Consider the following 14786-nt stretch of genomic DNA (forward strand, 5'->3'; position numbering starts at 1 on the left):
TGAGGTCTCGCTGCCCAGGCGGGTCTCGAACCCGCGGGCTCAGGCAGTCCACTCACTTCACCCTCCCAAAGGCGCGGGATTACAGGCTGAGCCTCTGAGCCCGGCTGCAAGTTTATTTTTTACTTTTCTTTGTTTTTTTTAGTCGGAGTCTCTCTCTGTCACCCAGGCTAGAGTGCAATGGCATGCTCATGGCCACCACAGCCTCAACCTGCTGGACTCAGGTGGTCTTCTGCTTCAACTTTCCAAATAGGTGGAAGGAACTATAGGTGCTCACGACCACACCCAGCTAATTTTTTGATTTATTGAAGAGGCAAGGTCTTGCCAAATTGCCCAGGCTGGTCTTAAACCCTTGGGCTCAGGTAATCCTCTCATCTCTGCCTCTCAAAGTGCTGGTATTACAAGCATGAACCACAGCGCCCGGCCATTTTTTACTTTTTTTTTTTTGAGCCAGGGTCTCACTCTATTGCCCAGGCTGAGTGCCGTGGCAGTCATGGCTTACCACAGCCTTGACCTCACGGGTTCAAGTGATCCTTCCACCTTAGTCTCCCGAGCAACTGGGACTACAGGCACATGCCACCATACCTGGCTAATTTTTTAATTTTTGTAGAGATTAGGTCTTGCTATGTTACCCAGGCTGGTCTCAAACCCCTGGACTCAAGCATTCCTCTGGCCTTAGCCTCCCAAAGTGCTGGGATTACAGGTGTGAGCCACCATGCCTGGTCTGGAACATGCTTTTTTTTTTTTTGAGTTGGTGTCTCACTTCTTTGCCCAGGCTGGAGTGTAGTGGCATGCATGTTCACAGCCACCCCAGTGTCGACCTTCTGGGCTCCAGCGATCCTTCCACCACAGCCTTCCAAGTAGTCAGAACTACAGACGTGTGCTACTACACCCGGCTATTTCTTATTTTTATTGTAGAGATGAGGTCTCGCCAAGTTGCCTGGGCTGGTCTTGAACCCATTGGCTCAGGTAATCCATTTGCCTCGGCCTCCCTAAGTGCTGGGATTGCAGACTGAGCCACAGAGCCTGGCGGGAACATGCATTTTTAATGTGGGAAGAGGAGTCTCAAAGAGGCAGTTTGAAGGGGAGGAGTCTCACCCCAGGAGAATAAAAAAAGTTGGGTGAAGTTCATCGGAATCAGAACTGAACCAGTCACAACCTGCAGGAGCTCAGCCTGCACAGGCTTGGCAGGATTCTAGGCCCTTGGTTACTTTTCCATCTTTAGTATGTTGTTTTCCTTCCTCAAGAAAATATATAGAAAAGTACCTCACCTTGTGTTCATGTACCATGGAGGGGGAAGCTGGAGAGGCTGAGGCTCTTAGGACCTACTAGAAGGAGGGAATGGGGTTGTGCTAGTTCGGCCTACAGCTGAGAGAGACGGGCCCTTTGAGTTCTACCATTTCTGACCCTAGTTAGAATTTCTATTCCTCATCATGAGGTGAATTAGATTTGATCACTGGTTCCCAAGTGGGACTGTGCCTGAGTATTACCTAGGCCAGGACCTAGACATTATAATAACATCAGTATTAATTTATGGAACATTTACTGTATAAGAACTTTCACAGTGTTAGCTCATTTAATTGTACATATCACACAAGGTATAGGGACTATTATTATCCCCCTTTTACTGAGGAGCAGACTGAATGGTGAGATTAAATGACTGCCCAAGGTCAGTTAGAAAGTAGTGGAAGCTGGGCTTGGTGGCTCAGCCTGTAATCCCGCGCCTTTGGGAGGCTGAGGTGAGTGGATTGCCTGAGCCCGTGGGTTCGAGACCCGCCTGGGCAACTTGGCGAGACCTCATCTCTACAATAAATCAAAAAATCAGCTGGGTGTGGTAGCACACACCTGTAGTTCCAGCTATTTGGAAGGATGAGGTGGAAGGATCGCCAGAGTCCAGCAGGTTGAGGCTGCGGTGGCCGGGAACGGCCACTGCACTCCAGTCTGAGTGACAGCGTGAGACTCCAGCTTAAAAAAACAAAAAAAGAAAGTAGTCGAGATACCATATTGCAATTTGAATAAATAACTTGCTTGATTATAAAGCTACTTGCTGTACCATCCCAAGGTACAGATTCTTTACTCACCAGCCATCATTGGTGCCTTCCTCAAGTTTTAATAAACCCATGTCTTTCCCTGAAAAAAAAAAAAAAAGAAAGTAGCTGAGTCCAGATTCTGGCCTCAGAGGCTGCGCTCTTAACGACCACATGCTACATCACTTCTTCATCTGCATAGCTGCAGAGCACTTCGCCCCCAGCGTCCATTCCAGAGGATCACAGTATAGAGTTTGGAAGTCCCTGGCTTAGACAACTTAAAGATGAGGGCTCAAAAAGATATATTTCAGAGTTGCATGTGTGGAGAAACAAAAGACTTTGGACAGAATGTGGGCTGGCTTGGAATTGAGAGAACTGGGGAGAATGTCTCTGTTTCCAGCAGCCTGGAGATGACATGGGGGCACTGGAGAGAGCCCCAGGTAATGGAGAGGACAGGCTCAGGGCTGAGGCTTTCCGCTGCCCTGGATCTTCCTGTGTCCAACTCTCTTGGCACCCTCAGGTGGTTTCCTTTTCCCATTTTGTAACACCTGATGTCTGTATGTTAGTGTGAGTCTATATATAGTTTTTATCTTGTTGGATTGTGTAAGAAAGCCAGCCTCTTCCCAGGCCTGGCGCTTCTGGATCAAAGGGGATAAATGGTCTGGTTTTGTTTTTTTTGTTTGTTTGCTCACTTGTTTTTTTGTTTTTGAGTTGGGGTCTTACTGTTTCTCAGACTAAGTGTAGTGACAAAATCACAACTCACCACAGCCTCAACCTCCCGTTCTCAGGCAGTCCTCTTGCCTCAGCCTCCAGAGTAGCTGGGATTATAGGTGCACACCACCACATCCAGCCAACTTGTTTTTCGTTTTTTTTTTTTTGTAGAGACAAGTTCTCTACAAAACTCTGTTGCCTAGGCCGGTCTCAGACTCCTGGACTCAAACAATCCTCTTGCCTTGGCCTCCCAAAGTGCTGGGATTATAGGCATGAGCCACTGCACTTTACTTTGGTTTGGTTTTATTTAATGAAAATAACTTTCACTGGGCTCGGTGGCTCTCAGCCTGTAATCCCGTGCTTTGGGAGGCTGAGGTGAGTGGATTGCCTGAGCCTGCGGGTTCGAGACCTACCTGGGCAACTTGGCAAGACCTCATCTCTACAATAAATAAAAAAAAAAAATTAGCTGGTCATGGTAGCGCACGCCTGTAGTTCCAGCTACTTGGAAGGCTGAGGCAGAAGGATCGTCGGAGCCCAGCAGGTTGAGGCTGCGGTGGCCGGAAGTGGCCACTACACTCCAGTCTGGGGCGACAGAGTGAGACTCTAACTCAAAAAAAAAAAAAGAAAATAACTTTCCCCTGCCCCTGACTATATTAGCGTATCACCAAATTTACAGTGTTGGAAGGAATTATGAGGGATATTTTACTTAACATTGTTCTTTGATGTTTTTAATTGTTTTATAACAGACTAAAAAAACTTTTTTTAATACATGTAATGATTCTCATTAAACATCTTAAATCGTATAGGAAGGTACAAAGAAAAGTAAAAAATTGTCCATAATCTCCTTTTCCAGACGTTACAGTTGTTAATATTGGATATTTTTCTTCCACATATTTTTCTTTTAATGACTTTATTCTGTTCTGTCATGAATATACTCATATTATCTAACTAGTCCACTAATATTGAGCACATGGGTTTCTCCATTTTTGCTGCTGTTGTTTTTTATTTCATGAAGAATACTGTAGAGAATACATGTGGAACTTAACATTTGGGTGCATTCATCATTCTGTTTTGGGGATAAATTTTGAGAAGTAGAATTGCTGGGGAATTCTTCTTACCTTTTTATAGGTTTTTTGATAATTATTGTCTAATTAGGATACAAAAATGATCGTCATTTCTGACATGTAGTATTTGACTGTGTAAGCTGGATGCAGTGTGGCTCATGCCTGTAATCCCAGCACTTGGGGAGACTGAGGCAAGAGGATTGCCTGAGTCCACAGATTTGAGACCAGCCTAGGCAACTTGGTGAGACCTTGTCTCTACAATAATTCAAAAAATTAACTGGATATGATGGTGTGGGCCTGTAGTTCCTCTACTTGGAGGGCTGAAGTGGAAGGATCACCTGTACCTTGAGGTTGAGGCTGCAGTGGCCATGATCGTACCACTGCACTCCAGCCTGGGCAGACTACAACTCAAAAAAAAAAATCATAATATTTGACTGTGTTTTTCAGGACAGGAAGATGCCACCCAAGCGCATAACTAAGAGAAGGTCACCCCCAGAAGATGCCATACCCAAAAGCAAGAAGGTGAAGGGTAAGTTGGCTGTGCCTTCTTTCTGGGTATGGGTGGCTTCTTGGAGCCCTGAAAATCTGGGACTAGAATCCTGCCTCTCTGATACTTGAAGCTAAGGGCCTTGAATGTCCAGGGACCCCACCTAGCTGGAGTCATTGCTCATTGACTCTCACCCTCTGGAAATCACAGTGGGGCAGAGACTCCTAAAACACTCAGGCAGTACTGGCAAAAAACTAGGTCTTAGGACTTTCCCAGGCAGTAATACGTCACAGTTAGGACCACTGATTTCCAGATGCGGGTTCAAGTCCTGGCTCTGCCACTTTCTAGCTGTGTGACCACGGGCAAGTCATTTAGCCTCGCTAAACTTGGATTATCCACTTTATAAAATGGAGGCAAGAGCAACACAATCTCTCTGGGCTGTGTGAAGATTAAATAAGACAATGGCTTGGTAGCATCTGAGGGAGGTGGCTGTGGTTTCCTTTCTCCTGAGATGCTGGAGGGGGGTAGGGAGGAGAGAAAAGCCACTCCCAATTTGGGAGGGGCCAGTATGGACCTGTGCTCAGATAGTGTCTGTCTTTTGCAGGCGCGAGGGTTGCTGCCTCCCGCCGCGTTACCGATGCCCATTCCTGCCCAGGTACCTGCAGGTTGTACCCTCCTGACCAGAAAACCCAACCAGGTGGCTCCCCACCAAGTGCACTCTCTACACAACCGCAGTGGTCCTGGCAGCTGTGGCCACATCCCTGGGGGGAGGGGTTAGATGCCATTGACTGTCAGAAGCTGCGGGCGGCCTCCATTGGCCATCAGAATGCTCTGTGCCACCCAGGCAGCAAAGGGTAGACATTCTTATCTGAACCCTGAGTGTTGGCACCATGACTTCTGACCAATAACATACAGCTAATTAGGAAAGCTATCTTGTGTCCTCACTGTTCTCTTCCTCTCTCCACTGAGACTCGTTTCACAGTGTTGGGTCTCCTTGTTTCCATTACCTACCTCGCATTAATAATATGCTCAGTTTTTAATCTTCACAAAAAACCGATGAGATAGGTACTTTTGTAATTTCTGTTTCACAGATGAGGAAGCGTAGGGGTCATACTAATAGTCTGTGGCAGAGCAGGGGCTTGAACCTAGGTCTGCGTAATCCCAGAGCCCATGAAGTGCCCTCTCCTTGCTGCTCTCATCCTGCACACTCAGGGACTGTTGTCTTCATCCCTCAGTCTCACACAGGTCCCACAGCACAGAACCAGGCTTAGTGCTGACACTGGGCCAGGGTGACGTGGGCCAGCTGGGACTGGGGGAGAATGTGATGGAGAGGAAGAAGCCAGCCCTGGTGTCCGTTCCAGAGGATGTTGTGCAGGCCGAAGCTGGGGGCATGCACACCGTGTGTCTAAGCAAAAGTGGCCAGGTAGGTTTTGGGGGTTGAACAAGGCCTGGGATTGGGAGGCTTGGGACCTTTGAGCCACACATGCTTCCCTGTGGAGATGGTGCTGGTTTGCAAAGCAGGGAGTGGCCTAAACAAGAATGGACTGCATGTCCAGACCTTATACTAATGGGGGCATGTTGGGCACAGGTCTACTCCTTCGGCTGCAATGATGAGGGTGCCCTGGGAAGGGACACATCAGTGGAGGGCTCAGAGATGGTCCCTGGGAAAGTGGAACTACAAGAGAAGGTGGTACAGGTGTCAGCAGGAGATAGTCACACAGCAGCTCTCACCGATGATGGCCGTGTCTTCCTCTGGGGCTCCTTCCGGGTAAGGCTGGATCTGGAAGATGGCATGGGGCCTGGCAGGTAGAATTAACTGGTGGGATCCAGAGGTAATCTGCCTCCATTCCATCTGTGGTACTTACTGGTGGGGAGATAAAAGCCCACAGGTAGAACTGAGGCCCAGACCCCGGTCTCTGGCTTCTACATCCAGGTGTGTCCACACCACTGGCTGCATCCTTGAATCTGATGTTATGCAGTATATGTCCTGGGACTTGTGGGCCAAGGATAAGTTGAGGCTGATCCAGGAAGCCTGCTGTCCTTACGCATCTATCTGTCTTTTGCCTCTCTCTTGCCTTTGCAATGCTGCCTTTTCCATACTTCCTAGAGGCTTGGGTTGGGGAGGTATGGAGGCAAGAATTGTCCCAACTTAGAGTTTCCAATGTAGGGGAGTATAGTTTAAAAAATAGATTCAGGCTGGAATTATGGGGGCTCACGCCTATAATCCTAGCACTTTGGGAGGCCGAGGTGAGAGGATTGCCTGAGCCCACGGGTTCGAAACCAGCCTAGGCAACTTGGCGAGACCTCATCTCTACAGTAAATCAAAAAATTAGCCGGGCGTGGTGACATGCACCTGTAGTTCCAGCTACTTGGAAGGCTGAGGTGGAAGGATCACCTGAGCCCAGCAGGTCATAGCTGCAGTGGCCATGAGCATGCCACTTGCACTCCAGCCTGGGCAACAGAGTGAGACTCCAATTAAAAAATAAATAACAGATTCAGCATTAAAATCGCCTTGGTACTTTATTATTTATTTTTGAAATGTCGAACATCACAGAATCTGATGGGCGTTTCATAAGTATTTCAGTATGTGGCCTGGCTCTTGCCTGGCTCTCCATCCCCATCTGCTTACATCCCCTTCACCAGACAGCTCTGTGGCTGCCTTCAAGCCTGTATGTGACTGGTATGGTCAGGTAGGACTGTCTGATAAATGCTCTTTCCCTTCCTTTTAGGACAATAACGGTGTGATCGGGCTGTTGGAGCCCATGAAGAAGAGTATGGTGCCTGTGCAGGTGCAGCTGGATGTGCCTGTGGTGAAGGTGGCCTCAGGTGAGTCTGGGGGTACTCACTTTGGGCAGGAGTTGGAGAACCTTGTCCTGTGTTAACCCAGCCTTGGGCCTTTCAGACAAACCCTGCATCCCCCACCTTCCTCTCACCCTCAGGAAACGACCACTTGGTGATGCTAACAATTGATGGCGATCTCTACACCTTGGGCTGTGGAGAGCAGGGACAGCTAGGCCGTGTGCCTGAGTTATTTGCCAACCGTGGTGGCCGGCAGGGCCTTGGTAAGTAGCTTTGGTACCTCCAGTGGGGCAGATTGGCAAGCCACTCTCCCAGGAAGGACAAAGACAGAAGGGAGTTTCTTTGTTCAGGCTTATATCACATTGACTAGTAGTGTTGGTTAAGAACTCAGACTCTGGAGGCAACAAGGTACCCTGGATTCAAATCCTGATTGTGCCACCTACTCACTGTGGGATGCTGGACATAATTTCTTTTTTCTTCTTTTTTTTTTTTTTGAGTTGGAGTCTCACTCTGTCACCTAGACTGGAGTGCATTGGCTATTCCCGGCCACCGCAGCCTCGACCTGCTGGGCTCCGGCGATCCTTCCGCCTCAGCCTTCCAAGTAGCTGGAACTACAGGTGCACGCTACCACACCCAGCTAATTTTTGATTTATTGTAGAGATGAGGTCTCACCGAGTTACCCAGGCAGGTCTCGAACCCGCGGGCTCCCAAAGTGCTGGGATTACAGGCTGAGCCATCGACCCTGGCCTGACATAATTTCTTACTTACTTTTTTTTTTTTAATTGAATTTCACATAGTTTCCTCATCTCTAAACCTACCTACCTCTAAACCTTCATTAGGTTCCTGAGATGTTAAATGAATGAATTAGAAGAATGTCTGGCATATAGTAAGTTTCATGTCAATGTTACCTCTAATGACTGGGAATCTGAGCAAGGCTTGTATTCTCTTGACCTCAGTTTCCTGTTCTGTAAAATTGATATGAGTCCCTGCTTAGCCTCCCTCCAAGAGCTTTTGTAATGGAGAGGCAGAGAAAAGAGAGGTCTTGTATATGTGTCTGTCACTGACTGTGGCTTCTTCTCTGTCTGCAGAACGACTCCTGGTCCCCAAGTGTGTGATGCTAAAATCTAGGGGAAGCCGGGGCCATGTGAAATTCCAAGATGCCTTCTGTGGCGCCTATTTCACCTTTGCCATCTCCCGTGAGGGCCATGTATATGGCTTTGGACTCTCCAACTACCATCAGCTTGGTAAGTCCTGACTCAGCATCAGGCATGACCCAGTGACTTGAGTTTCAGTCCTGGCTCTACCACTTACTCATTTGCACCCTTTGTGGGGTCATGTAACCCCTCAGAGCCACAGTTTTGTCATCTGTAAAGTGAAAATATCCATATCCTGATGACAGATGGCCTCATTGTGGGAGGGGATTGAGAAGGGCAGCTCCCAAGACACCTTCACTTTGATGGCTCTATTTTGGTCTTTCCTCCAGGAACTCCAGGCACAGAATCTTGCTTCATACCCCAGAACCTAACAGCCTTCAAGAACTCCACCAAGTCCTGGGTGGGCTTCTCTGGTGGCCAACACCATACAGTCTGCATGGATTCAGAAGGTAGGACCTCCAGGTCCTTCTCTTGGTTGGGAACAGAGTGTCCCTGGGCTCAGGCCTAGCCAGATTCCTAAGACCCATGGTACTTGAAGCCTAGGTCTGTTCCATGGGTTGGGCCAGACGTGGGCCCATGAGGGTCACCCCCAAACCCTTAGAGTCCTGGTGCTCTTTCAAGTGTGAGTTCAGAGGGGGCCTATGTGGAGGTTCTTCTAGACTTTCCCCAAAATTGGGAAGAAACACTCCTTCTGATTGCTTTGAGAACAGGGCAAGCTCCCACAGACATGGAGACTCACTTGGCCTACTGCTCATTTTGCCTAGTGCATGCCCTCTGCTGCTGCTCATCTCTCTCCCTTCTCTCACAGGAAAAGCATACAGTCTGGGCCGGGCTGAGTATGGGCGGCTGGGCCTTGGGGAAGGTGCTGAGGAGAAGAGCATACCTACTCTCATCTCCAGGCTGCCTGCCGTCTCCTCAGTGGCTTGTGGGGCCTCTGTGGGGTATGCTGTGACCAAAGATGGTGAGTGGGGCTGCCCACACTCAGTCTGGTTGGGACCTGGGGATTGGGATTCTCACGAAATTCCCAGCAGGCTACAGAGTTCACTATCAGGTGGGGCTGAGCTGCAGAGAGCAGTGTTTGTGATGACACTTTGCTATTGATTCTTAGAAGCTCTGACTTTGACAAACATAAAACGAGTAAACATGTATATGTATATTTTTTGAGTCGGGGTCTCACTCTGTCACTCAGGCTGGAGTGCAGTGGCATGCTCATGGCCACCACAGCCTTGATCTGCTAGACTTAGGTGATCCTTCTGCCTCAACCTCCCAAATAGCTGGGACTACAGATGTGTGCCACCACCCCCAGCTAATTTTTGATTTATTGTAGAAATGAAGTCTCACCAAGTTGCCTGGGCTGGTCTCAAACCCGTGAGCTCAGGCAATCCTCTCTCCTCTGCCTCCCATAGTGCTGGGATTACAGGCTTGAGCTACCGTGCCTGGCATAAACACATTATTTTAATAAAGGTGACTTGTTCTGCAGAAGAGAGAAACATCTAAGAGTGAGATATCACTGAGGCCCAGAGAGGCAGTAGAACTTGAACCCAGGTCTCCAGACTCTCGAATCAGGCTTCTCTCTATATTCTCTATCATGGCAACTTTTTTATGTACCTACTAATATTTGCCAGCTTCCCAGGGACTTGTACTTAGAATCTTATCAGGAGAAAGAAGGCTGAGTAGTCAGAGTCCTGGTATGCACACCAGAGAAGGGTATGAACAGGTGGCTGCCAAAGCCTGAGTGGGTGAAAGGAACAGCCAGGGAGATCCTTTAGAAATCTGGGATAGGCAGAGTTTCAATCCTTTGTGAACAGCAGTGAGTGGCATCCCAGACAGGAACATCCAGAGTATTCTCAAAGGTGGTCCTGAGAACAGATGGTGGTCTAGGACTTTGGGTAGTGGCCAGTTGTGTAGGACCTTGAAAGCCATGCCTAGGAGCAGGGAGAAGCCTCTGGCAATGTGTAAAGACTGTTGTCTCTGGTTTACAAAATTCTCTTTTACTCATCTCCTTGGATTCTCCCAACTTCTCTGAACTGCCGGAGGATGGGACCTTGCCAGGCTGCTGTTGACCAAAGCTAAAATTCACCCCCATGTCCCAGGTTTCTCACATTACAGAAAGATGGGGCTGGAAATTTTGGAGAAAGCTGCCCCCATTTCTCTCCCCTGCAGGTCGTGTTTTTGCCTGGGGCATGGGCACCAACTTCCAGCTGGGGACAGGGCAGGAAGAAGACGCGTGGAGCCCCGTGGAGATGACAGGCAAACAGCTGGAGAATCGTGTGGTCTTGTCTGTGTCCAGTGGGGGCCAGCACACAGTCTTATTAGTCAAGGATAAGGAACAGAGTTGATGAAGCCTCTGAGGGCCTGGCTCCTGGCCCCTCCCCCAAACTCCCTCACAGAACAACAAAGCAGTGACAACTACAGATGCTTGCAGGCCTCTCTCCCCAGCTCTGAACACTGTGTCATCTCCTGCCTTTTTACCATCCGCAGAACAGAATCCTTTTCCTTTTATTTCTTCTCTTTGGGAATTATCCTGGGACCTGCAGGATGACGGTGTGGAGGGATGGACAGGGGGCTTTTCAGAAGGAACACTGCTGCATCCCAGAGCTGTGTGGTTAGACCTTTTCTCCCATTTCCCTACCTTCCATGGTCCTGGCTTGCCCTGGCTTTGCCTACCATGAAACCAAAACTTCCTTCCCTTTGGGGGTTTGGTACCCACACTCTGAGTGGGGCTTCATCAAGCCCCACTCTAGTCCTTTTCCTGCCCCTAACAAAATACAGGCAGACAAATGGTACAGTCATCAGACCCAGCTATCATGGACCCACACCTGGGGCAATTGAGAAAAGGGCAGGGCTACATGGCTGTGAACAACCCTAAGCCAAATATTTGGCTCTGAATAGGTGTCCTTGGGACAAAAAAGAATGGGTTGGTCACAGTGGCTCAAACCTGTAATCCTAGCACTTTGGGAACCAAGGCAGGAGGACTGCTTGAGCCCAGGAGTTCAAGACCAGTCTGGGCAATGTAGTGAGACCTCGTCTCTACAAAAAATCAGCCAGGCTTGGTCGTGCATGCCTAGAGTCACAGCTACTTGGGAGGCTGAGGTGAAGATTGCTTGAGCCCGGGAGTTCTAGGCTGCGGTGAGCTGTGAATGTGCCACTTAAACTCCAGCCTGGGCAAGACAGTGAAACCTCTTTTAAAAAATTCTCTGCTTGACCAAGAAAAAAGGCCAGCTAGCTGTTCTCCTAGAGGTACAAAGCATACTATTTCCCCTTCAGCATTGCCTGTGTATTCCTCCCATCCACTCAGCTTCATTTGCAGCCAAAAGCTTGAAACTGGAAAGAAAAGCCGTGCTGGGCAGGGTAGGGGATGGGGGGAGAGAGAATGGAGGGTTTTATAAACAAATTCGTAGCAATATTGGGAGGAGAAAGAAGATTGGAGGGGCAGAGACTGGTCCTGAGAAGGAAGCAGCAACTTGTACAATGGCTGAGAAAACTGAAAATAGTTTTGATTTTTTTAAAGTGTAAAATATTTTGGAGGGTAGAGTGAAATCTTTTAACACTTTCAATAAATGTAGAGTTTTATAAAACATGCCACTTGTTTTCTATGCATTCCCTGCTTTTTTAAGGGAATTCCTCCATGTGCCAGGCACTGTTGGGAAGGGCAGAATAAACCTATGAGCCTGGTGTCAAGACTACAACTTAAGTGATGGCGAAATGTCCAGAGGTGCTGGTGTGTGCCAGCCAACTGTCAATGTGGCTATCTCAAGAACTCTTCAAATTCATCAAAAAAGAAAAAAGTTGATTGGATATTTTTGTTTGGGTAGTTATATTTCAAGAATCACTGGTTTTTTTTGAGTTGTAGTCTCACTTTTGTCACCCAGGCTGGAGTGTAGTGGCACACTCATGGCCACCACAACCTCAACCTGCTGGGTTTAGGTGATCCTTCCACCTCAGCCTTCCAAGTAACTGAAACTACAGACACACGCCACCATGCCTGGCTAGTTTTTGTGATTTATTGTAGAGATGAGGTCTCACCCCAAGTTGCCTGGGCTGGTCTTGAACCCCCTGGGCTCATGCAATCCTCTCACCTCAGCTTCCCAAAGTGCTGGGATTACAAGCTGAGCCACCGATGCCCACCCAATTTTTTTTTTAGTGCTGTGTAGTACAAGAAATATGGGGTAGATCTTTTAATAATCCCAAACCAAGATTTTTAAATAATAGTACATCTCTAAAAAATCCTCACTGGGCTGCTTGTATTGTTTCTAGCAGCTGATGTACTTATTTGAACATAATTATACAATAACTCTTAAAATAATTTATGTATATTAATGTAGATTTTCACAAGCAATTTAGCAACCAAATCATACAAAACTGATCGATGCAATATATTCTTCACTATAGCCACATGTGGCTGTTCACATTTATGTCAAATTTTAAAATTTGAAATAACTTTCTCAGTTGTACAAGCCACATTTCAAGCACTCCATAATGACATGTGGCTAGTGCCTGTGGTATGATTCCATGCAAATACAGAACATTTCTGTCATTGCAGAAAGTTACAATGGAGAGTGCTGATATAAAGAATATATGTGTAACAGGAAGGTGTTATTAGCACCAGAATTCTTAGATATCAGTGACTCTTGAAAAAATGAATTTGATATAAAAACTTTTTAAATGTATCGGGGTTTTTTTTTCTTGAACTTTTAGTTTTGATGCAGGCATAATATTTTAATATTTTTTTGTGTGAAATGTACTTGTAAGGCTGGGTGCAGTGGCTCACACCTATAATCCTAGTACTTTGGGAGGCTGAGGTGAGAGGATTGCCTGAGCCCACAGGTTCGAGACTAGCCTGGGCAACTTGGCGAGACCTAATCTCTACAACAAATCAAAAAATCAGCTGGTGCATGCCTGTGGTGCATGCTACTTGGAAGGCTGAGGTAGAAGAATTGTCTGAGCCTAGCAGGTCCAGGCTGTGATGGCTGTGAGCATGCCACTGCCCTCCAACCTGTACGACAGAGTGAGAGATTCTGACTCAAGAAAAAAAGGAAAGTACCTGTATGTCTGCTGCTCCCACACACCCATTAACAAAAGTCCATTTGGATTATATTTATTGGAATTTTTCCATTTGGCAATAGAGCAGGTTGGAAATAATCCATTCTTAACAGCTCCTATGTATTGGTTCTTAAACTGGGCTAGGCAAGCCGGCTCGGTGGCTCAGCCTGTAATCCTGCGCCTTTGGGAGGCTGAGGTGAGTGGATTGCCTGAGCCAGTGGGTTCGAGACCCACCTGGGCAGGCGAGACCTCATCTCTACAATAAATCAAAAATTAGCCAGGCGTGGTAGCGCGCACCTGTAGTTCCAGCTACTTGGAAGGCTGAGGCGGAAGGATCGCCGGAACCCAGCAGATGGACACTGCGGTGGCTGGGAGCGGCCACTGCACTCCAGTCTGGGTGACAAGAGTGAGACTTCAACTCAAAAAAAAAAACAAAACTGGGCTAGGCGTTGTGTTGAGCACTCTACATGCTATAGTTTGTTTAATCTTCACATCATTTTTGCAAAGTAGGAATGACTATCCCTCAGGAAATAGACCCTGAGAGTTGAACTATGTCTCACTTGAGGCGAAGAGGCAACCAAGTGCATAGACTAGGCTGGACTCCACCTGAGCCCAGAACCTCAAGTTTCTTTTCCTCATTTTGCACTTAAGAGTTCGAAAGCTGTAAAGGCTTTAATGTGTATTAGAACAGTAATTATGGTTATTTTACGTTTTTTATATTTTTAAATATTTTTATTCCTGTAGTTTAATAATTGCCTTGTTTTTCATGTGCTTAGTTTTGTTTGTATTATCATTCATTCAGTGCCAATTTCTCAGAAGTATAAATCTCCTTTTGTGTGTTCAAACACATAAGTCACTTTGATTTTATCTTCCTCTATCCTCCAATCTAGACTGGTTACCTCCCTCTAGAATGTAATACAGTACCACATATGGCTCAGCTATAAATAATGTTTACAGGGTCTTCATAATGTGAATATTCCATAGTGCTTTAACAAATTATAATCAGAAGATGGAGACAGAAGTGTGTATATATGAGGGGCCAGTTGCTAAAATATCTGAAACTGCAAATGAGAAAATTGTGTATGTTATTTGGAAATATTGCAGATACATTCTAGAGAAAAGATTTGGAAATAGTCGCCAGAAGGGAATGGGAATTGGGGGCAGGGATAGATGGATTAAGAGACTACTGCCAATTGTTTGTGTCATAAATTAATAGATTTTTTTTTTTTTTTTGAGTTGGAGTCTCACTCCTTCCCCCAGACTAGAGTGCAGTGACACCCTGCTCACAGCCATCACAGCCTTGACCTGCTGGGCTCAGGCGATCCTTCCGCCTTAGCCTTCTAAGTAGCTGAAACCACAGGCATGCACCACCATGCCTGGCTAATGTTTTGATTTATTATAGAGATGAGGGCTCATCAAGTTGCCCAGGCTGGTCTTGAACCCATGGGCTCAGGCCATCCTCTCACCTCTGCCTCCCAAAGTGCTGGGATTACAGGCATGAGCC

The 14786-nt window shown here is 47.1% G+C and overlaps 1 protein-coding gene across 2 annotated transcripts in view; it reads left to right on the forward strand.

Moving 5' to 3' along the window:
- RCC1 (regulator of chromosome condensation 1) overlaps nucleotides 1–11155 on the forward strand; it is a 15743-nt gene extending 4588 nt beyond the window's left edge. Inside the window, exons 2-11 of one of the 2 annotated variants that reach the window (XM_008067097.1) lie at nucleotides 4247–4328; nucleotides 4891–4941; nucleotides 5522–5709; nucleotides 5875–6054; nucleotides 7016–7112; nucleotides 7226–7348; nucleotides 8174–8329; nucleotides 8569–8688; nucleotides 9048–9200; nucleotides 10403–11155. In XM_008067097.1, coding sequence (XP_008065288.1) covers nucleotides 4247–4328; nucleotides 4891–4941; nucleotides 5522–5709; nucleotides 5875–6054; nucleotides 7016–7112; nucleotides 7226–7348; nucleotides 8174–8329; nucleotides 8569–8688; nucleotides 9048–9200; nucleotides 10403–10578 — 1326 coding nt within the window. In that variant the 3' untranslated portion in view covers nucleotides 10579–11155. The remainder of the gene's footprint in view (nucleotides 1–4246; nucleotides 4329–4890; nucleotides 4942–5521; nucleotides 5710–5874; nucleotides 6055–7015; nucleotides 7113–7225; nucleotides 7349–8173; nucleotides 8330–8568; nucleotides 8689–9047; nucleotides 9201–10402) is intronic. The other variant, XM_008067098.1, reaches the window with a different exon arrangement.
- Nucleotides 11156–14786: the final 3631 nt, after the last annotated feature.

Source organism: Carlito syrichta, unplaced genomic scaffold (assembly GCF_000164805.1).
Source record: "Carlito syrichta isolate Samal-C Ts95f unplaced genomic scaffold, Tarsius_syrichta-2.0.1 Scaffold309286, whole genome shotgun sequence".
NCBI classification, from domain to species: domain Eukaryota; kingdom Metazoa; phylum Chordata; class Mammalia; order Primates; family Tarsiidae; genus Carlito; species Carlito syrichta.